Genomic DNA, 25,389 nt, shown 5'->3' with positions numbered 1-25,389 from the left:
CATAATGCTTGTTATTTTTTATATTTTCGCTGACTCATTCCGTGACCCAGAATGGTTTAGCGGAAAGCTGCGGGGTTTAAAAAGATAGCGATGTGACTGTACACATATAATATATGTATGATATTTCGAGTAGCATGGACATGTATAATACATAAATATTAAACATTATATTTGTTTATTTGTAAATATTTTCTAATCTACTAGAACTGTTTATAATTTAGGCAAATTGTATTCATAACTAAGCCTTACTAAAGTACTTATGCCCCCCCCCCCCATAGTCAACATACATAACTTTTAATTTAAAAAAAAATTTAATTAAGGAAACTTACTTAATATATATATATATCATATTTTTCCTTTTTAGAAAGAATAACAGTAATGAAATTTCTTCAAATTTAAACTATACGATGTATTCGTATTTTTTAAACAACTATAAACTGTGTAGTGTGTATATAAGAAATACACCACCATAACGTTTTTGCTTCGCGATTCGAACTTGCGCAAGCCAATTTCCTTTTTAGAAAGAATAACAGTAATGAAATTTCTTCAAATTTAAACTATACGATGTATTCGTATTTTTTAAACAACTATAAACTGTAGTGTGTATGTAAGAAATACACCACCATAACGTTTTTGCTTCGCGATTCGAACTTGCGCAAGCCAAAGCGAACAGTGTATCGAAGGCAAGTAAGTAATTGCATCATTTTTGCTGGAGGCCATGACATTAGGAGAGTATATTATGATATTAAGATAAAGTATCATAGATAGTTCTATTTATCATGAAGGTAAGGTAAGAGTTGGCTACATAGCAATTTGTTAACTGCACAAGCCAAATAACAACTTTTAAATGTTTTAAGACGTTTTCTTTCTCTCTAAAAAGGTTTAACCATGTATTTGTTATGTTTTTGTACCCGCATTAATATTTGATGCCACTCAAAGGTGTTAATTACTTGATCTCCGTAAAAGTATAAAAACAATGTCGTATAAATATTCATCGGAATAGCAAAAACATTCGACGAAAACCACAATTTCCTACTGACGCGCGACGCTTCCCATTTTTGACCGCTATGACGAATTGGACGCGATAAGCTTAAAATTTTCGACAAAAGCTTTTGTACTGGACAAAGGATTACTGTTAAATGCTGAAAAGCGAATACTAGGTGGCTGCTTTAATCGACGTATTGTCCGTGGAAATGTAGGCTTTGTAAATCATAACGGATTTTCTGAAAATTAGTACCTACAGCTCTTTCTGACGAGTGATAGTGATAGATTATACCTGGTGCGTAGCGTACGGACCAAAGGTAAATCTGATATTAAAGTGTAATATTCATAAACGGTAGTACTGTGGTCACAGTTGTCAATTCTCTAACCTTACGAATCCATAATTTCATCCTTCTACCATCTTCTTCCTTCCTTCTAAATTCTTCTTCTATCTATCTTACGCCTTTTTCCGGAAGGGGTAGGTAGAGGCAACGGACCTACACTTGAATCGGTTTTGACATTACCATGCAGCTACCCTTAAGATTTGAAGCATCATACATACCTCAAGAATGATGTTAGCGGTTATTGCCGCGTGGCTCAAAGCCTTTTGGAAAATTTATTGAAATTGTTGCCTTTGTTCGTAAATACAAATTTTACGAACAAAGCCGTTATAGAACCTGTTGTATGCAATTAATGTAAGCAAATTAAGAGGCGTGTAAACAGTTATAATTAAATGTTTATCAATTTTAGTGGCGTCTTCGTCACGGTGCGCGCTCGGACTATTTTTTCGCTACGGCTCGCGTTCAATGATCGCGGTTGGCGTAAGGCATAATTGGAAGCGGGAATACTTCTATGATATTAATTATATTACAATAATGATAATGTTGCATCAAGTCGATACACTGTCCCATTGCCAAAAACTAAAGTGAATATGGGCGGGCCATACAGCTCGCTTAAACAATAGCAGATGGACAAATGGGGTAACAAAGTGGAAAGGAAGGAAAATGATCGAGACAGAGAGATAGAGCCAATTGGAGGAAGTCTATAAGAGGTCCTTGAAAAAAACATATATATATAATTTATTAATTAGTAGAGTGTGTAAATGTCAAGGAATAAACGAGGCTTAATTATTATAATTAATGATAATGTTTAAGTAGTTTAGTTACCCTGAATTATCAATGCGATAACATTGGACGTGATTTTAAGTTATGAATAAGGAGAAACAAAACTTTGAAAGCTGTATTATTTATTACAAAAAAAACAGTAAATGTTACATAAACATCTGAAATTCGAAAATATCTGTGGATAAAAGACTTAAATTACCTACTAAATCATTAAAAAAGGTAGCATTTATAATGCTGACGTATTTCTACGGTAATTTCGTGTTTTTTTTTATTATACAGCCTATAAATGTAAAGAATTAAGCAGAATGGACACAATTAAAATGTTTTCTGTTGTTTTTTGTTAAAGAAAGGTAGTTTTACTGTTTTAAAATAGATGGTACCACTTCAGCTTATGAAGTTGTACCATAAAGTACAGTTAGCTGCCGTGACCACAGTTGTATGATTTTATACGTCCGTCCGTTTGTTATCGCATGTGACATTAACCGACCAAATTAAGATAGTTAACCTGCAATTTATATTATGTTCTTGACTCTCTTGAAGCGAAAATTATGTTATTTTTATAACGGTTGTGAATTAAAATTTTCATTTTTTTTAAATTATTTTATCTGACATGCAGAAATATGAGGCCCAGACGTAAAGGAGCCACTGTTTTTTTTACTTGTGAATTATTTATACATTTATCTTAAAGATATATGTTAATACGATATGATTAAGTTTTATGTGATATAACATTTTTGTTGTCAGTTTTAAATATGAACATGTCGCAGCCAATTAGCTTGATTAACCGTTCAATCCACAGCCTAGCCCTCTTTACTGAACAGCGCCGTTTAACTAGCGGCTTGAAAGATTCAGCTGTTTGATCAAACAGCTAGGAAAATGACTTGGATCGATGACGTTAAATTAATAATAATAAAAATAGCCTTTATTCGAGTACACTATAATTACACTAAGTCCATGTCATTTATGTCTTGAAATTCGACCTCAGACGGAGTGAAGACCTCCTCCAGCTTCTTCCATTTGTCCCTATTCCTTGCGACAATTTTCCCCGCTATCCCTTTTATTTCATCTACATTTATGGTTGCCTATTATGTTTATTTCAATTTAGGTCCACTTTCTGTTACGTCTTACTTACGTTACGTGTGAGTCAAAAATTTGACATAGTTCTCTGAATCTTGTCTTAAAATTGTTCATGGTGTCAACGAATCCTGAAATTCGGGTGAAAACGGATTCTATGGTGTGTTGTATGTGTATGGCGATGCTAAGTGCTAAGCCATTGTCGTCACCGGATGTGGATGTATAAGGCTGTGCACTTATGGGTCATCGATTATGTATGTGAATAATATATTTATTGTCTACCGTTTTTATTGCGTGATTTGATGAATTACGTCGGAATTGGAAGACGGTTTTAAATCTGTATTCGTAGACAGCTCCTATGCATAATAATATTATGTGTTTTGTATTAAGTTACTACTAATCGATATAGATAGGGTCTTTCAAGATAGCGTACCAATTCTTAAAAGGCCGGCACCGCATTTGCGATCCTGCTGGCAATGTGTCTATAGCCGGGGTAGCACTTAACATCAGATGAGCCTCCTGCCCGTTTGCCCTCTGTTAAAGGTTGGTGGACTAAGTTTCCACGTTTAGAATGCCATTAGGTACGTTGTGCGTAAAGTCCGGGATAACTAAGCGAGCCCTTTCAGAAGCACAGAAGTATCCTGGGCACTTTGCAGGATTCTCTGCCCCGAGGATATGTGTACGTTGGTTAGCCACAGCCACGCATTCCAGGACCAGGTGGATGACTGATTTCTCTGTGCTGAAACAGCCTCTGCGCATGGTTATATAATAAAACAAAGCATATAACTTGACCCGACTTCGGATTATGTAAGATGTTCCACGCATATGACAGTGATTTAATGCACTTAACGTAGCTTCTTCTTCACGAATATAACAGAAATAGTTTAGCAAAATATAGCTGTTCCTGCACAGATCACTAGTGTATTTCCATGCACGTCTAACTCCGTTGGAGAGTAACTGGCCTTCGAATATCTAAACTTCACATAGCTCAGTTGACTTGGATTTGCTAGTAGATTACAGGCCAAAACATTAGTAAAACACTTAAATATCCGAAGTAGAAATTAATTTGTGCCTACCTTGCCCCAGATGGCCAGAATCTCTGAAATTTAGAGACTGTGTGGGCCTCAAAAAGCACCTCGTAGTTACTATTAGGTCGTGTTAGAGAGGCTCTGGGGTAGCTCTCGAAGTCTACCAGGAAAAGGTAGATTACCTCCTCAACTAACTTCATTATGAAGAAGATCATATGAATCAAGAAACATATGTGCATTCGGTCGATCGCAGCTAACATTAGAATCTGAACAGCTGTGGAAATTTGATACAGTGGCATATGAATTCAATTGTGCGGAAAATCGAAGCCTTATTGTTATAAACATATGCTTGATGTTCGCGGTTAATACGCTTATACAACTGTAGCAAATTTAATTTTAAATTACGTATCGACGCGTTCAATTATTACAATGATATTATTGTATGTGTGGTAAAGGATACGAAACGTTTTTATTTAATAAAAATGAAATTATCCACGCTCTGCGATCAAAGAAGTGACTTGGCCTCTGATATGGGAAATGTCTAGCGCTTCCTGTCCTATGTCATCTCCTCCCTATTGATGGCTTTCAGCTGGAGCTGGTCATCCTTACGCCGTCGATGAAGCGGTATCTAGGCCGACCTACTGGTGTCCGGTCTACCTGGCTTAGGTATGCGTCTTTAACCGTCCGCCTAGATTTTTTAAAATTACAATTCATGGAAGATTAAATGTTGTAAATTGTCTTTTAGCAACGTCGCACTTGCATCACACTCTTGCGGGTAGTAGTTTCTATCTCCAAAAAAAATAATTTCATATCTTCGCGCGGCGGCGGGAGAGTGACGTGTTGATCGCGTGATTGGTAAATCAGTTGACGTTTGTGTCCCGCGCTGTGTACGATGCGCAAAATTTCCCCCACTCCCTTGTTTAATACTCAAGAAGTTTGCCGGTATCTGTAATGTTACCGTCTGAATTCGTGACTTCAAACTACCCCGGATGCCTATTTTTTTTTTATTTACGTACTAAAAACAGACTTGAATTACCCATAAATCGACGACTGTGCCAGGCAGAGAAGGCTGTTGCTTGTCTATACTAAAAACAATGATTAAAAAAAGAGATGCAATGTGAGACTCATAGAGAATTGTAGCGCCACTGTATTATTATGAATTAAAATGGGTAAGCTCTTGCATACATAATTTGCGGAGTACGTTTTCATTCCTGACGTCGGTGCAGAAACTTACGTAGTCGCGTAGAATGGGCTTCATAAAGAATTTTGTAGCGAACAGAGCTCCGGGCTGTACGACGTGAGAAATGATTGAGCTGAAATTTCACTCAGTAGACAAAGCAGCTTTTCAGTTATTGGTATTTATGTAGACGACTTATATCCGTTAAAAAACATTTAACTGATTTAGTAAAAATCGCTTTATTTAAGGAGGCAATTTATCTTATTATAAATGTGTTTATATAGAGAATACAACAATATTGCGTTATTTAAAATTAACAATATTGCTTTGACACGCCCATATTTATAAGTAAAAATTTTATGTTGCAAAACAAATGTTTTCTAATCAGTAGATATATAATTTTATCAAAGATATATAATCAAGGATATTCAAGCGATAATCATAATTAAATAATTATCTATGAAATAGAAGGCAAATATTTGTTCTGGGGCCATTGGGTGGTACGGGACATAACGAATCGATCTTGATAAATAATCTTCGGTTTCAATTACGTCATTATACAGCATGAATATTTTTGTTAAACAAAATGTAAGTTATTATGATTAAGGTTCTCTCCAGGATATTAGCAGGTTCTGGGTCTGTTTGTGATGAGAAAATAGTTGGCTAGAACCAGGTTCTAGGGCGATTAGTGTCCGGTCTATGCCCCAGGAGGGTTTATTCATTTTCTATGTAAGTAAAGCGAGAAGCGGAAATTAAAAGCCGGTACAAATTGGGTCGACGTACGTCCTATATACCGACGTGAGGTTAAATAAATTTAAAATTATTACTACCTATAAAGTTCGCATCGTTTGCTACTAGTACATACTGTCGTTTTTTCTTACCGTTCAATTTAAAGTATATCTTTTCAACAGTCAATTGTACTAAGAAAAACACTTTTTGAACGGATTGAAGCTATGTATTATTATTAAAAACTTACAATTATTTACATAATTGTAAGTTTTTAGTCAATCACCGTAACCGCGCTGAAAGGCACGCGAAACGTCGGAAAAATTTTAAAATTATGTAAATTATTTTAAAATTTTAATAATAATAGATAGCTTCAATCCGTTCAAAAAGTGTTTTTCTTAATGTGTAAAAGCTATGTTAACAAAACACAATACTATAATCAATCAATCAGTCAATTGTAATTCCAAATATTATCTATAAAAACATTTTGTAGAGGAATGCGCATAATCAACATATGTACAGTCAAAGTCAAAAGTCAAAAATCATTTATAGGTATAGGTAACACAATGTAACATATGAACATCAATAAAAAAGAAATGTACATTAAATGCTTCTAATTTTACACGTCAGTTCTCAAATCAGTACACGTAATTACGTATGCTATTTATACTATGTAGTAACGAGTAATTTACTTATATTTTATTACTATTGACCATTTTTTTTATTACGACCAAAACATATGATTATTGCTGTTTTAGTAGTACATATTTTATCTTACTATTATAAATGCTAGCGCCATCTAGTTCTATATTAGAGGACTAAAAGAAATTAATCTTATAGAATTGTTGGGTTTAATTGAATGTATTTTTGCTAAGATGTGTATGAGAAACATACTTTCATATTGTTATTAGTAGGTTAGCTTAGCAACTTTTAGTTATTTAACTGTTATAGGTAAAATAATTATATAAGTGACGTCTTAATAAAGTTTCTGATTTTCTGACGGTTAAGATACTATATTAGCTTCCTATAGCTTTTTAAGTAGTATTGACGACTCACATCCCGAGTTCTTTTTAAGTGTGTATTTAAAACGCCCTGGTACGGTGAAGGACTGCGTCGTGAGGTAGCCGGCATGTGGAAAAATCGATGGCAGAGAGGCTGTTCTCCTGTTAAAAAATGATCACGAAACAGGTACAAAAATCTGAAGCCATGACCAAGCGTCACTGTTCGTTTCTAGACAAAATCGTAACTGGATAGGTTTTGGAATATGGCCAGTTGAGCTACAAGGTAATTAAAGAAAGCTTATCCAGGGAGAGGTTAATCGGTTAAGCTGTTTAGATAGTATGTATCGCAACTTTAGATAAAACTAACAAATTACTTTAACATTTAAATACATTTAGTATTGTGTCTAAGTTAATTTTAACTGTCCTTATGTGTTTATATAACTGTGGTATTTTCAAAAGTAACTACGCCGTCCGTTTCAAACTCGATGGTCGAGGTTGGAGTTGAATTATTGGGATTTGTCCGCGAATAGGTCCCATTTTGTAATCAGACTGATAGTAAGCTGAAATCTGTCTGAAGCTGTCTCTGGCACGGCACTTGGTGTGGTGAAGTGGAGGAACGTCAGGCTCGACTAGTCCCAATGGTTTTCTTGGTTCATCCGCTGCGAGTGGAGTCAGGCAGATTCGCGGGTCGTGGTCCAGGCCTGCCGAAAACGGCGAGATAACCTGCGGATAAAGCTGCGTTATCTGTCCTTGCCACGGTGTCTTGTCCGGTGGTGGTATACGTATGGTACTTACAGTACGCGCACCTGTTCGCGGATACAGAAGTTTCGTGGCTGCCCGGAGGTGCGGGAACTGTCCGCCTCCTTGAACATGTCATGTCATGTCAGCCACGAGGGCTGACCGTGCAGCAAAATAGTTGATGCATTTAACAATTTTTTTTTTCATTGAATGGAATGGAATGGGATATGACTGTTGGCCTTAAGAGCCTTTACACCTCAGCTTGGCCTGAATGGGCATTTTTCTGTGAGACTCGAACTGATCAATCGCCTGAAGGGCGGTACGGAAGCTCACTGCAGTGAGCGAAGTACGCAGTAGAGGTAGGCGTTGAAGGCGAGGTCAAGGAAAGATTTTTACCTTAATCTGTGTTTGGCTATTATGATTTTATTTTATTTTTAGCTTTAACAATTTATTATATCTTGAACACTATATATTTCCAGGACGTCGTTTTGTTATCACGATTTACACACACACAACGCCAGCTGTTATTTAATAAATAAATGAAATAATGAATTAAGACACAAAATGTTACAAGATCAATACGAAGGAGAAATAGTCTTTTGGTCGATAAAAAACATAAGGATAGAATCTATCGTTGCAATTACAAATAGTATTTTTATAACCTGTAATAAACTTTATTATAAAGTAAAGATTCTGATAACAGTGTTCCATATACACTGCACCTGAATATGTTTTCAATTATTCAAGCCTGCGTCATCCAAACTATATTCAAATATACATATAGTAATATCATTAAAGCACTATCGTCTATACCCTTATGTCCTGGAAGAGATCTCTGATTAACAGTTTCTTTGTATGTTTTTTTAAAATATAAAAATAATTATAAATTATATATACGTAAATAGTTTTTGTGTTGTGCAATGAAGTGTGACCAAATATTTGCAAAAATGTAAATACAGTCAAAACCATTTATTACAACAGTTATATTGACCGAAATCAAATGTCCCGGCGGGTTAAAGTATTAGGTACTTAATAACGTCATTGTTTGTTACGACTATATCGGTTTTTACGACCAAAGAAGTAGACATCGATGGGATGTCGTTATAACAGATTTTGACTGCATATATAATATATATAAGGGTGTTAAGAAACGACATTTAGAGTTTGCTATTTCAGTTGAAAATCACTTTTATATTATTTCTTTTATAATCAATTCAAAATGTACTCATAACAAACACTTCGTATTCAAATTAAAAATGCCTGACACAAACATAGACAAACAAAACTAGTGTCTTCTCCACAGACTAACATACTAAACTAAATGAACATCTGTCAAAACAAAATAGATAATAATCTAATTTAAGAAATATAATAATTTCTTTCCATACATTTAAAACTCAAATAAGTTTTAGTTAGTTATTGTTTCATTATGTGAGTGGTAAAATTATACTTTGCAAACTGCATTGCGGTACTTTGAGTATTAGTTTTGTATTTTATTACACTGTACGGTTAATGTAATTTTATAAAGGTGTGTTTTATACTGTTATAATTAACTACAGTGAGGTACTCTCAATAAATTATTTTTATGATTTTAGTACTTGGAATTAGTTGCACAAGTTACTTTGAAATATGTTGTTTTGAAACATTCAATCGCTTTTCGTATATATATAGTATTCTTTCTGTTTTTCGGCTCTTTCTGATAAATGGTGTTGACGTCGTGATGAAAAGAGACCGATTAGTACTTTAGATAAGAGTACCGAATTAGTTATGTAAATAAAGAATAATCGAAAATTATCCAATATCGAAGACGACTGCATTGAACTGAGTTTCTTATTTAAATTTGTTTTCCGTTCATCCGGTCAGGTGTTTATGGAGAGAAAATGTAATAAAATGAAGTAAAATACTTATATAGTATAGCAAAATGTTACATATGTTGGTATGTACTAAAAAGGTAGGCTAAGTATGAAAATCATATTAAAGCGAAACGAAGTTCGCGGGGGCAGCTAGTTTTTTTATAAATAGTACTGTTTTAATATTTCAATTTACTTGAATTTATGTGTGCTTGTCACCTTATCAATGCTCATCACAATAGGCTTGTAACAAGTGGAAAACGGGCTCACCTGATGATAGCCCATGGACGCAACGCGTTGCCGGCATGTTAAGAATTGGTACGCTCTTTTCTTGAAGGACCTTTAAAGCGAATTGGTTCGTAAATACTTCAGTGGGCAGCTGGTTCCATATAGTGGTGGTGCGCGGCTAAACCCGCCTATAGAAACGCACAGTTGTGGAACGAGGTGATACGGATGGTATTTTGTATTCTGCCTTGACGTCCGATGTTTTTATCTACACACACATTAACCGATCCCCAAACCTGTGCAAGAAAATGCACTATGGCTTGAACATAAACAAATGCCACATCTCTTTCCCACGGTATGTATCCGTCCCTCTCCGTTGTTGTTTACAATTTCCTCCCGCGATCTAGTTGGACGCGATCCGCGCGCACGCGTCCACGTTCGATCATTGATCCATAGATTTAATCGTTTGTGACAAATGTGTGGGAAAGTTGTTAATGGGTTCTTTTAAGATATATTTGTAAATTTTATTTCAATAAGAAAACTGGATTTTTTAAGTTAAAGGTAAAGCTTTAATTAGGTTCATATATTTATTAGGAGTATATTTTAATTTGTTTTAATATGTTAAAATTTTTAAAATATATATATATTACAAAATCTGTTATAGACAATTTGACAACTAATTATAATATTACATCGGAAATTACGTTAATTATTTTTAAACGTCTATGCGAAGCTGTGTTGAGATATGTAAAATTTAACAATAGCCAGGTGTAGACACATCTGTTGGTTACCGTTTAAACTTAACTGCAGTTTTAACTGGTATATTAAAAGGTTAATTTTGTTAGGATGTTTATATTATAATACACCGTTCTACAGTTGTACTGAATATTTGAAGACTTAAACTTCTATAAAAAATATTAATTTAATAATAAGTCATGGTACGATTCATAGCTTATCATAGGTTCTGTAGTAGATCTTAGAAGTCAATCATCTTCATAAAGAAGATTTTTTTGAATATAATCCATGAAACGGATGTGTAGCCTAGAAGCTAGGCAGCAGGAGAGTCTCAAATCTCCCAATATTGCTCAGGTCTGATAGGTTTGCGTGTTGTTACCACGAGAATGTAAGTGCGTGCTCCTATTTCACCATGCCTCCTGCTGATGTCATGTGGAATATGGTGTGATGGTTGCAGCTCCTTTACAAACGTTGTGTAATAAAAAAAAACTTGGTGGAGAGTTTATTGCCAGTTCTTCTCTTCCGTTCTACGCCCTTGATTTGGGAACTGGCGTGTAAAATTAGAAGCATTTAATGTATATTTCTTTTTTATTGGCGTTCATAAGTGTACATTGTGTTACCTATATGAATAAATGATTTTTGAGTTTGAGGTTTGGCGTATCCTGTCGTCCCCGGACTCTCAAAGAAGATTAATGTCCGATTAATTAACATCTGATTGAATGGAGCTAGACAGTATTGCCTTTTGCCTCTGATTGGATCTTAAGTTATCGTTACTTAAGAAACGAGTCTGAGATTATAATTTTGGATGGGAGACACGAATTCCACTGCCGAAACGTTTAACAATTCAAAACAACCATTATCTATGTGTTTTGTTTGTAAACTCGGAATCTGGTATAACTAAACAAATATGGGTAAACACAGTAATTCGGTCATGTTGATAATGTTATCAATCACTAACAAATATATAACGCATTCATTTGAATATAATATTATATATAGTTTGTGACATGGAAAATTTATTTTTTATTAAGTCCACTGCAAATAGCACTGACAGTTTCGTGTTTCTTACCTATATGTAGTTTTTATCGTTTCGTTATAAATATTTAAAAAAAAATGTTTTTTTTTACTATGACTTTTACGAACATTAAAAACGAAAGATTTTTATTTGGGTTTATCTAAACTGTGACTGAGTTCTCTTAAAACGTCAGGTGATACACAGAAATTCCCACTCTGTTATTACGAGGTAATAACTCGGTAATGGGCTTTTTGTATGGAGAGGAAGAGGGATTGTAATAGTTAATTGAAGAGGAAATCCAACGCATTTATATATGTACTCACATATAGTTAGGCCGGCAACGCACTCGCGAGCACTCTGGCATTGCGTGCCCATAGGCGGCGGCATCACTTTTACATCAGATGAGAAAAAGTAGTAACATATTCCATGACTCGACAAAATATTTTCGTTCCTTGTCCTAAAATTTATTTTACGATTTTTCGGTGCATTTACACAAAAACAAAAAGAAAATACCTTTTTTGGTATAAATATAGAAATATTTGTTATAGTTATAGTAATAATTGAAACGACGGGTTTTGATATATATCTATAAATATAAAAGCAATCTTTATCATGTCATATATATTGTGTGATGCTGTAAGTGAAGATGTGGTGTGTATGTGAGGAGTGCTCATGATGCAGGTGATTTAGCGCTATGGATATTCTTAATACTCCATTTAACCATATTCCGCGAAAGCTAAACAAGTCGAGGCTTAAATATTGGTCGTTGTATGTCCGATACAAAACTGTGTTTTTATCGCGTAGATTTGAATTAAGCTATTGTAGTTGTCTAGTTACAGTCTGTGGTGTTCAGGAATCCTAGTCTTGCGGTCATCCGTGGTCTGACCACAATTGGATTAATTACTTAAGGTCAAGACTTCCATGTCCGTTATTCAATATAAAACCTTTTTCTTTTGGTTATACGTTTTTACTGCGTTTTTTTACTACATATATAACGAAAAAACTGTATTTTTATATAAAGCAATAAAGACTTTACAATGGCAGATAGATACGTATTATATAATGATTCATTATTATAATGTACATATACAGTTCAAAATTTCTTTTTTCTTGTTACTTGTTATCCTTCTGTACCATTGATCGGAACCCTTTCTCGGGTCTTTGTTTCTTTCAACGTTTTCCAAATGTCTCATGTCTTCAAATGTCCATGGTTTTCTTTCTCCATTCCCATCATGCTAACGCTTTTATATCTTCTATTCACCTTTGTCTAGGGCGCTTTCTTCTTTCCCTTGGTATTGTCCAATATAATTTAATTCGTTGTAAATATTATTAATAGGTAGACCAAATTAAAAATAAATATTCTAGCCTTTTTACCGTTCCAAATGTAATGATCATAATATTACTAAATAATTAATTTGAAGTAAACTAAATAGTGGGGCTTGTTTAAAAGTAGAATCACTTTTTTATTTTGTTTCTGTATAAATATCTTCGTTAAGCGCGATTAGAACCAATAATGTCTAGATCAGTGTATTCCAATATGGGGCCCACCCCCCAGAAGGGGGCAATTTTATTGTTAAGGGGGTTTTATTCCAAAACTTATTAAAATTATTTTTAATTTGAATTTTGGCTTTGCATTATAGGTTTTAAAAATTACTTACCGTGTTTCGTTGGCAGCTTCCTAGTGATGTCTTCCTATAATCTATCATTAAAGTTATTAATATTTTAATATAAAAAAATTTATATGTTACATAGAGTGGCATAAGAATGGTACTTTTACTGCGGAAATAGGAAAACGATAGAATTATCAAATAAAAAACAATTATTATTTCTGTATCTCTTGGTCTAAGGCTATATTAAAGTTAGATGGGAACATCTCCGTTCCACATACGTGAGAAAATAACAGTACATGCAGCTTCCTAGTCGTGCACCCATGCGTGCATTAACGACTACACGAAACTAATTTCTGTTCATACGATGGTCGGAAAGCCTTTTTATGGATATGATGATAGGTAGATCATTGATAAGTTTATTTGATTTTGTATATGCAAATGCAAATTCTGGAAACTTTTAGAGACTCCTGTGACTTGAAGCTTAGAACTAGAGATGTGATGAAATAAACGATAATTTTTTTCTTATAATCGGTTTTCAATAGAGCGATTACTCCCAGCGCCATCTGTGCAATACATAAAAAAAATCGCGTGGTAAATCGATTTTGTCCCCTCCCTATTAAATTACATCATTATTAAAAAATATTCTAATCTATGTTATAATAAAGTTTCTTAGGTAAAGTTTAATTTAAAAATGTCACATCAAGGTTTCCTCAAGCGCTGGACCTTATAGCAGTATTGTTTTATTACTTAGCCATTTCCTAACAAGCTCAGTGAGCCCACGCCATATTGGCTAAGTGGGTAGATCGTAAACTTTCAAATTAAGAATGCGTTCTATAAGGTCGGGTCAAGTCTTACCGCATTGGCGGTCGTAGAGAGAAGACGTCTCCTTATTAGGATATTAATACTTTTTTATTAATGATTTTATGGTTTTCAAATACTCACTGCCATTTCCAAGATTTATATGATATAATCTAGGTTTTTTAAACTTTGCATGAATCCGTAGGTGTACATGTAGGTATTAATAAAAGAATCTAAAACAAGGCTTTCCATACTATTAATTGTCTGACCGAAAATATTGCGACATTCGAATCGATGATGTCAATGTCATCTTCACAATCGAATCCCACGATGCCGCAAATGACTTGGGAATGACCGACACATTTCGTTGTTATTAGTAATTTGTATTAGATTATTAAAGATAATTTGAGTTGATTGTAAAGCTTTCGTAAGGTCGATTTAAAGCACTGACGCCTGATAATAATAGAAGACACTACAGCCTCATACTAGTTAAGCCAAGTTATGTATTAGGGTATTTTTTTCATAGAACAGCAAACAGTCAGGAGGCGCATCTGATGGTAAGTGATGCCGCCCCTAATGGATATTGTCAATGGCAGAGGGCTATCCAGTGCATTGCCGGATTTTTCATTGGTACGCTTTTTTCTTCAGCACCTTAAGTCGAGTAAATGCTTTAGAAAAATCACAGTACTTAGGTGGAGGATTGACTATTATGTCATATCCAGCTATCTAACGAGGATTACAAAATAAATGTATAATAATGCAGGTTCCTTTACTAGCTAGGCATTATACACTATAAAGCTAAAACTTGCGTGATAATGAATGTCAATATAAAAAAAAAATATAATGTATTTTATTTGTATCTATTGGTACACTCGTGATACACCACCAACCACGGGAAACGTCAAGATTGTGGGAACGAATACGATTTTGATAAAAAATTGCAGCTTTTTATACATTACTTTTTATAATTATTTATAAAGTACCAATTTTTCAAAGGCCGCCGACGTACTTGTGAGCTTTCTGGAATTTTGTGTGTCCATGGGCGGTTGACTCAACATCAGGTGAGCCTCCTACCCGTTTGCCAGGGCTCTATAAAAAAATAGAAATATATTAATTTTAAAGTTCACGGTTAAAGTAAGGAAGCTTGTTTAAAATGTAAGGGATTTTATTTCACAGAAACTTTTGAAGGACATATAATAAATGGGTTTGTTCGGAAAGAGAAAGACAGGGCCGAGAAAACGAGATTTTTTAAATAATTTCGAGCAATACGTAGAAGTCCTCAGTGTTAGCGAAGAAATCCATGGTTAAACCTTGTAAATGATTATTGTCAACATCGGAATTCAACAAAGCGATGCGGTCGAGGTGATTTAGTGAGAAACGTTTGGAATTTTAACTGTTTACAATCTGTTCCGGTGCACTGTCCTCTATCAAGACGTCATACAATGTAATGACACGGTCGATTTGTAGTATGACAGACAGTTACTGTCACTGCTCAAAATTCGAGCACAGTATCGAAGAATCGTTTTCAAAACATTCAGAACCGATTTAAAGCTTTAATGACGTTTTGAATAAGACCTGCCATGAAACTTTTGGACCAGGTGGATATGAATCATTACGTGAGACATACCATGGGGCTTCAGAAGACACTTCATTATAATTACTTCTGTTTGTTAAAAAAAAAAAAAATTGTGTATTAACGGCCACCGTTATGATAGGACATGATAGGCACACAATTGTCATTCGTAAGGATGAGGAGGAAATTTGTATGGAAACAATAACAGTTTGGATTGCTATGTTAACTAGTCTTGAAACACCTCAAAATACAACTTATGTAGAACATAAAACAACGGAAATTTGCGTACCTGGGCCACGTGTTGCGCCATCACTGCTAGCACCTCCTTCAATTAAAGGATAAAAATCAGTATAAACGGCGTTGGTAGTGGTACAAAATATAACGTTGGCTTCGTAACGTTAGTGGTCGTGTATTGCGACTCCGGAAGAGTTGCATCTAGGACAGGACAAGACACGCTTCACAAGACTGACGGCCAACCTCCAGTAATGAATAGGCATAAAAAAACAGTACGCACAAACACTCACTAAGAAATTATACAATTGGGTAGGGGTAACTAATAAATAGAGCGAAACAAAGAAATAAGTGAAGCAAATGTGACAGACGAGTTAAAATATTAAAGCCTCATCAAAATGTCTATGTCGAACACATATATAAACAAAGGCTTATATAAGATACTCCGACCCTGTGTCTAACATTGGTCCTGATTCCACGCAATGTTTATATGTCCTTATGTATGACTTTGATATGGCGGACAGGAAAATTTATTGGATAATGCTCGTGTCATCGTTTATTAATAGTAAGTTAATTACGCATATATCATAGTGATTAAGGAGGAAAAGCTGACGAAAAAGAAAACATTGTAGCCAAATTCCGTAATATAACTATGTAAAGTAGGTAGATATTATACATTTCACATTATTGTTTGAACTTGTTGTCCAATTTGAAATCAGGTTTAATATCTGATGAATTATTAAGCACAGATCTGGTTTGTGTTATATTATGGAATAAAGTCTAGTAGATGCCTGGGTTGTTGTATGTCAAAAGTTTTTTTTAGGTCTTTCACCGCATGTACCATGGAGAGTAAAGAAGAGTTTCATAAAGTATAAAAAAATCGGTTATTTTTGGGTGTCCCGAAGGCTTATTTTCTCCCCCCCCCAGACTATAAAAAAGAACTACCTCAACGTTACCACTAAGTGCTACCAACATTATATTTTTACCGTCGGCACAACCGGAAGTTGGACTTTTAAATTAGCTATTCGAATGTATGCTACTAATGTAGAAGTACACAGATAATCGCGATCGCAGTGTTTAATTGTCGTCCAATGGTGGCTCGACCCGTCATGTCCGGTGATTGTACCGTAATTCCGACCACCAAGTTGCATTTATTTAATCTCGTGAAAGATCGCTTGATAATGAAATAAGGCAAGTAACTGTGTTACTTGTACTGTACTGTGTATTTGGATTGAACAGCAGATATTTTAAGAAATATGGTTAATTTTAAGTCTGTAATTTTAGAGTCCGATCAAGGTCCTCCGAGGTTAATATAGGTCAGCAGATTGGGGCGGGATGTGGTGTGGAATGTGGATGTTCCAGATTCCATTGCTGACTCTGTTGCCGAGGTACCTAGTACTGCAGGGCATGGAACTCTTTGAACATTTGTCAAGCTGGCCTGATGGCATCTCCCCAATTGTGGTGCATACTTGAGCTCCTGAGTTGGTTCCGGTTTTTACGCGCCTTTTCCGGTACCTGTACTCGCTCGACACTCCCGAAGTGCTAGAAGATCGCTTCAAAAAAAACAATCACTCTGATTCGTTCAACTATCGCCCAATAACCTCCTTGTTCTCCAAAATAATGGAAGCTCTTGAGGTATCTAGAGGGCCACCAGCTGATTATTGATTATAAGTACGGCTTTCGTCGTGGTCGTTGAGCTGGCTGTCATTACTTATCATCAAAATACTCCTATATCGATAAAGGCACCTTGCCTTTAATAATTTGATCACCTTCCCGTTGAAAGCATTGCACGGCAGTGGTCTCTAACTGGTTTGGTGATTAAATAGTTTGGTAGCCATGGCGTAACAATTTTTTGAATACAACGTGGTGCAACATTTAGGCACAGTCGTAATGTACAAATAAATAAATAATGCAAATTAATATATTATAATCAAACACGGATGATTAAGTGCTAAAAGCTAATTTCGAATACAAAGCTTGCAAAACTAGCAAAGCTAATCTTAGTTCCCAATTTAGAATGTGGTTTAGTGTCCAAACAATGGACTTCGTCACTCTATTGTTGTAATGATGGTAGGTGTTACGTGGCTTGATGAATTGACTCCATCATGACTTACAAATATATTTTCACCTTATATTGATCTATACTATGAGTTATACTTTTGATTTAAAAAAAAATCAACGGCACTACAACCTTTTTAGATCTGGGCCTCAGATTTCTGTATCTGTTTCATGATAATTTGTAAATTGAATCGGCAAGTAGACGATCAGCCTTCTGTGCCTAACTACGCCGTCGACTTTTTGGGTCTAAGTCAAGTCGGTTTCCTCAGGATGCCTTCCTTCACCGTTCGAGCTAATGTTAAATGCGCACAGAAAGAAATTCCATTCCTGCACAGCCGGGGATGAGCGTTGCACGCTGAAGCCACTAGGCCAACACTTCTCTATTACTTCTTATTTATGATGATATACTCTGGATAATATCTGAAAAAGAAGCATTAATGTGGTATTGGAGGTGTATGCTAAGCATAAGGACAGAACACACACGTGTCCATACTAATGATACAGGCGACTTGTGACAATGTGAACGAGACTAGACGTCGCCGTCGATGCTCTACTTGCTGAACCCACCAAAGCTCTTATATGTCTTACCGTCACCCAGGCGCTGAGATTTTCCAGGACGGGAAAATGAAGGGAACTGTGTGGGCAAACTAACGCAGAAGAAAGATACGAGTACGGTTCTCCTATAGGCTGTCTCCTGCCAGTACCAGCTCCTTCTGCTTGACCGTATTCAACCAGTTACTTTCCGTGCGGCTTGATCCATAGGAGTTAGAAAGGTATGTGGGAAATTTACCGCATTTACGATGGACAGTGTTCAGAGGAATTGGTCGGACTAATACCTGCAGCTGTGTTTCATCACCATCCGGTGAAGGTATATCGTATCACCTTGAGGTCCGTCGTTCGACAACTGATTGTTTTTTTAAGGCAGTTTTTGCCGCGCACCACCTCTATGTGGAATCAATTACCTACTGAAGTATTTTCAAATCAACTTGAGTTTGAGAAGAGAGAGTACCAATTCTTAAAAAGCCGGCCACGCACTGGCAATGTGTGTGTCGATGAGCCTCCTCCGCATTCGCCTCCTATAACATTAAAATAAACGATTACAGTAAAAAAAACGAAAGACCTTTGAAGTAAAGCTGATGTATCAAACACTTTTGTAATATTTAATAAATGCTTGTATACGCTTAAAAACAAATATTTATATTACTAAATTTGAGACATAGCGTGAACAATACAGTTCAAATACTAACGGTAATTTATATAATAATCCGTGAAGATGATTGTCATGAGATTCCCACGGACTTTTTTATTGTTTGTATTGGATTTCGTAGTTATTACAAACAAAGTTTTGAAAGTACGTCAACAGGGACGATCCCGCATCACGTTATCAACAGGAAGAATACCGGAAGTGTGTTGCAACGCGATAAAAAATGTCCACTAAGGCGCCATACGCGCTATATAAAATATATAACAGAATTGCTTAATAAACTTTAGATTCAATTATTTTCATTTTCATATATACGCTGTTGATGATATATGCATTAAATTTAGCCTTCAATAAAGCAGACATTTATGGTCAAATATATTTTATTTTTAAAAATACAAAACTTAAACTTAGGGAGCCTTCATGTATTACGTTACGCAATTTTTGGAGATTCTTGACACCCCCACGAAACGCACCGTAACGTTGTCTGTATCCAATAGTAAACGTTTCGTGACCACCACAACTTACCATTATGTGGTGTAAAGTACTGGAAAGCGGAAAACAATATTAACAATAACGCGTAATTCAATCCCCGCCCCGAATAGTAACGTTTTACATGAAGACCCCCCCTCTCCAAAATTAATTACGTAATACTTAAACGCTCCTTTAACGACAAAATATCTTTATTCATATAGCTAAACAAGTACACTTATGAACGTCAAAAAGAAGTTAAAGGAATTGTAAATTAACATTTACTACCAGTTCGCAAGTCAAGGGCGTAGAGCGGGTAAGAAGAACTGGCAAGAAACTTTCCGACCTTTTTTTAATCGCCAAGTGTTGAGTCATACAAATTGTTTGAAATGGAGCAAATCAATCCCAAGGATTAGGGTCATTTAAGTATTCGTCAAATTTATAAAAAAGCTTTATTGATTAATTTACGTTTAACGAGGGCTTTGAATTTATATATCATAATTTGATATGATATGTACGATACAAATAATATAAGAATTGACCAATTTTAATATGACTAATGTAAACTCCTTTAAAGACAAATTTGCGCGCCATTGTGTGTGGCAGAATATGCGAACTTACTATTGTACCACCATTTTGTACCATAGTCTTGCAATAAATTATTATTATAAATCGTTTATTTGCAAAGATAGAACAATTAGTAGTAGTATAATAGTGTTACATTTAGATCGATTAATTATAAAACTCCGCACAACATAAAGCATGGCATGCAAATGTCATGTTAATTATTAATAATAATGCCATATAAACAGGAACACATGTTTTATATTGTACATACGCTAGGTAAGTGGTTGCCTGGTAGAGATCGCTCGAAAGCGATAAGGCCGCCAGTTCCCTTCTTTTGATTTAATTATGTACAACTTTTTATTTTCTGTAGTGTAACGAAGTGTTAATAAATAAATAAATAGTCAAGGGACTGTTCCTGAATTCCATGTGTTGTAGGTTACTAGATACTGTTTTTTTATGTAATTGGTCAAACAGGCAAGAGAGGCTCGCCTAAAGTTTCAGAAGCCTAAAATGAATCGTACCAATTACTTGACGCATTCAATAAATGTCGAGCTAATTTAAAATATTTCAATTATAATAGAAGGAAATATCTACTATGTATTGAGTGATACAAAGAAATCCAAACTAATACTTCCGCACTAAGTCGATTTACCATGAATCACGGCAAAAAGTTGTTTAGTTTTTGTCATCACGGTTCCAGAAACCACTGCCCTTTTGCAGTTAATAGAATCTTGTGTTGCGTAAAGGTGTGGTCATGTAACAGGCGGCTGATAACGAGAAAACATTTTTAAATTTTTATTAATATAACCTTTACTATTTATTGATTAGTGTCAGTAATGACTAGAGACAAAAATTTATTTATATTATTGCGTATATAAAAGTGAGCCGTTTCTTCCTTAGTTAAGGAAGTTTTTTATAATGTCACTTATCTTTTAGCTGAGCCATATGGCCCGAAGCTTCTTGACTGACATTAGTTTTTTACAAGTATACACGTAGATTTTTAGGCCTCTCAGTAATTATTATTTTACGATCATTGCGCTGCAGTAATTTAGGTAGTCAAGGTATTTATAAAAGCGGTCAACGCTCGGCACGCAGAGACATTTGTACAAGATATTTATTGTAACAAGCACTTATAGGCAAACCTAACAAACACGATGAGATTTAAAAGAAATTCAAAATTGATTTCAAAGTGTTTGACTAAAACGTGTTCTTCTTAAAGGGGGGATAAATGGGAAAATGATCTAGGTTATCCGGATACTAAATGTAAGTTTAGTTAAACGTTTGGGCCAATCGACCTGATTCTTAAATATATTAAATGTAAACGATATATCAATTAATTTCACTGGTAACTATCAATCATCGCCGATCGACTAACATCGATTGTACCAGTCGTGTAACTCGATTAGTTGTGATCACCAATCTAGTAACTTTTTTAGTGTTTTCGCTGCTCACGACTGCCCGATCGATCAATTGTATCTAGATGCCTTTCTATCACTGACCCGCCATTATACGATTTCTCGAGTCCTTGTTACGGTCACGAGAAAATAAGTACATAATCGATTTTTTTTAAATAATAGGCGTGTTGGTAAACATACTTTTGTTAATGGTATCGGATTTCTATACATGACGTGTCAAATTTATTAAGAAAATTATTTTAATAAACGATATTTTACTGTTTTATGGAGAGTCTATTTGATTAAAAAATTATATCAGTGGCGCTACAACCTCTTTAGGTCTGGGCCTCATATTTCTGAATTGTTTCATGATCGTTTTACAATCTAATAGTCTATATGATAGCATTATTTTTTCCTATACATCCGCGTGGTATGCCAATTGTATATATTTAAAAGCCGATAAGTTTTTTACTTGACACCATTTTGTTTTGAAACCCGTGCTTCGAGCATGAACTATTATCGTAGGATAAAGCAAAATATTGTGAGTAAACTGGACTGAACCCAAAGATCGACGACGATGAAGACTGATCACCTTATATGACCGGAAGAAGAAAGAACTAGGAAAAGCCCTCGTAAGTGGCAACGCGTGATCGGACCTTTCACACGGAGTCCATAACCACCTCTGTCGCTATGCGCTTCATTATTCAGCTATAGGCTGTATATTTTAGTATAAAATTATCTTTAAAATATTATGTTTAAAGAAAAACTCTTTAAAATAACTTTAGAGTGAGACTGATGCAGAGTTATACAACATTCAAAAGGTTATTAATGTCCAGATAGAATTAATTCGCGTATGCCCTCAATTGCAAAAGATTTACTCGTTTTAATTGAATCAATCAAGAGCACTCTGATGCTATATTGTTTTCAAGTATTTATTACGCAAACTTTAGATGGAGGTTATCGGTTTCTGTTCATGACCATTTTTTGAAGTGAAACTTCTTAATCGGCGTTGTAAAAAAAATACCGTCTCATTTTTCGGTTAAGCGTCATATTATTCTGTTACGGGTCACATTTTTCCGTTACGCGCCATCTTTTTCTTGTCCCTAGCACGGTTGATTCGAAGAGATTCGAAGCCATTGATAACAACAATATATAATAACGATAACAATGATAGTAATAATTCTTATTACAATTAATGAAATTCTGTAATCTTAGTAGTAATAAGGTAAGATGAAATAATTGTATTATTTGTATTCATGTCTTTCCTTCCTTTGTCTTTGTTAAAATTTACATAATAACTTCATATAACCAATTTCTGTAAAGTTGCATATAGTACGTCATTTTTCGAAAAATAAGGTCATAAAGAAGTCTCATTTCTTTCGTGTGTACACACACACATTTTTTTTATATCATAGATAGCGCGATAGCCAAGTGTTGTGTTTGAAATCAATGAATTTATTTATGTGCACTGTAACACATACTTTATCACTCATTAAGGAAATATGTCAATGAAACAAATACTGACCCATCCCCTATCTTTATTAATGTGTGTCTAGCAATCGTAAAGTGTCTATTATGCTTATATTAAGTTTTGACAGCGTAGCAGTTTGGCTAGTTTTGCAGCTCTGCTGTCAAAGCAGTACGTGATGTTTCGCGCTTAATTAATTTGTATTTAAATAATAATTATATGTGATTACACATAAAGAGAGAGAGTTTTATGCTAGTTCTTCTCGTGCGCTCTTGATTAGAGGACTAGTAGTAGATAGAACCTTGAAACTTTTTTAAAGGCATTCTGAGTAAAACAAACTAGAAGTATTTTATACGATATGTTTTTATAAAGATCACGTTCGTTGATTTACGTAGATTTTATTGTTTTAAATTCATCAATTTTGGGATGTCTTTATTCATATGTAATGTAAACTACATTGCTCCAGTTTCATTACATTCTTTGTATATAAAGATGTTATATGATTACTTATCATAACATGAGGATGTACCTCATAACATGTTAGTGGTGTGATGCATCGTCATCATAATGATTGTCAATTAAATGTTATGCGTAGATTTAAGATGAAATATCCCTGATGAGTATATCAGTTTAGAAATAAACAAACAATGTCTGTTAAAATATTTACAAGCTATGTACCATAAAGTATATTGTTTGGATATTAAAATAACAAACTAGTATAATGAGGTCCTGGAATTGATTTCGAATAAAACTGAAGGGCTTTACAGATGAAGATCTCGCACTATTGCGATATGATTTCGCTTTCACAAAGCACTAATTTATCAGACTACTTATTATACTGCTGTATTCACAAACCTTTCTAAATAGCACTCATCCAGTCGTTAACTTTCTCAATGACCTGCGCGAGCGCAGATTCAATTGCACTTCATCTTAATTCGTTATTCCACAGCAATACGGGTGTTACATGTATGTTTTTTTTAATCAATATCGGATGTCGACTGATAAGGTGATGAACTAGAATTCAGGTTACAAGTACATATGATAATTGTGTCAACTGTCACTGTAGGCTTAAGTTTGCAAGTCAGTTTTGCGCGGGCATTCGATGCGGAAGGACGTGTTAATCGTGTCTAAGATTTATACTTGTTAAATGTGTGAGATTGTCAGACAGTAATAGGCGAAATTATTACTTTTTTTCTATTGTGAAGTGTTTTTAAAAGAACCCATTAAAATTGTGTTAATAATAAGTTGACGATGAAACAGTGAACCATGCGTCGGGCCAAAATCAATGTGAACCCTGACTTGGGTGATTTAGAGGAGATGCTTGCTCATGTTCAGACTCAGATTGAACAGGAGATTGATATGGAGAAGGAAAACAAGATGCCGTCAATCATCAGTGTTCAAGAATCGCCAAAGATGAAGAGGAATGCATCTTTTAACCGATCAGAGAGTTTAGAATACCGGCGTCCCCCACGCCCTTCGAGGCTAAATGGTGATGGACCTAAGTCTTTGGAGTATAGAAATGGCGATTATGGGACCACCAATGGTGTTAAAGGATCCCAAAGCAGCTTGAAGTCGAACGACGACTCTCAGGTGTCCTTCCAGTCTTTTCGTTCGGAACCTGTGCAGCGGCACTCGGTTCTGAGTCTTCAGGATAAAAGGGATACTTCAATGAATGGATGGTCTAAAACTGCGACTTTGCCGAGAGGATATGGCTCCACCAAAGAAAAGAATTGGGAGGAGTATTGGTCACAGTAAGTACAAATTCAACTACTTAGTAAGTCATAATACAGTCGTGGTATTTCTCCTGATGATCACAGCTCAAATCAATGCGCGTCTTTATTGCTTTGTTTGAAGGTGTATTTGTCAATGACCAGGTATCATTCCCCTGGATGAAATAATTGTTAATAGGTATAAATTAATTTATATTTGGAAAACAGAACTTCTATTTATTTTTTCATTTATGGACATTATGATTATCATAACTTAAAAGTATACAGGTAAACAAAACGATAAAAAGTGTTACTAAAAGTAATAGTTTACAGCTACATACATATATCTAAAGATGGCATACATAATATATACAAAAAGGTTTAAACACTTACGAAACGAACCTATTTATTAATTATTACCTTGATGGTGTGAAAGTGAGTATATGTTTGGGTATGTGCGGTGTGTGCTCATATGTTGGTGATTTAGCACTATAAATATTCTTAATACTCTTTTTAAGAATATTCCGCGTTATCTTATTTAGAATAGAATCGATTCACGTGATTGTTATCAAGCCTATAGACCGTACATTGCATAAGCGTACAGAGATACATCATCTATCAACATTGATCAATCA

General features: G+C 34.9%; 1 protein-coding gene across 4 annotated transcripts in view; it reads left to right on the top strand.

The window, feature by feature from the left end:
• Positions 1-25,389, top strand: part of LOC123718231 (protein enabled) — a 45,944-nt gene that overhangs the window by 4,407 nt on the left and 16,148 nt on the right. The window contains exons 1-2 of one of the 4 annotated variants that reach the window (XM_045674705.1): positions 10,369-10,485; positions 24,306-24,796. The exons of 1 other annotated variant lie outside the window; for it this stretch is intronic. In XM_045674705.1, coding sequence (XP_045530661.1) covers positions 24,312-24,796 — 485 coding nt within the window. In that variant the 5' untranslated portion in view covers positions 10,369-10,485; positions 24,306-24,311. Of the gene's footprint in view, positions 1-10,368; positions 10,486-24,148; positions 24,797-25,389 lie in introns of those variants that run through there. 2 more of the 4 variants (XM_045674718.1, XM_045674696.1) reach the window with 2 other exon arrangements.

This window comes from Pieris brassicae, chromosome 2 (genome assembly GCF_905147105.1).
Source record: "Pieris brassicae chromosome 2, ilPieBrab1.1, whole genome shotgun sequence".
Taxonomy (NCBI): Eukaryota; Metazoa; Arthropoda; class Insecta; order Lepidoptera; family Pieridae; genus Pieris; species Pieris brassicae.
Note: the sequence above shows the minus strand (reverse complement) of the source record. Positions and strands in the feature narration are given on the sequence as shown.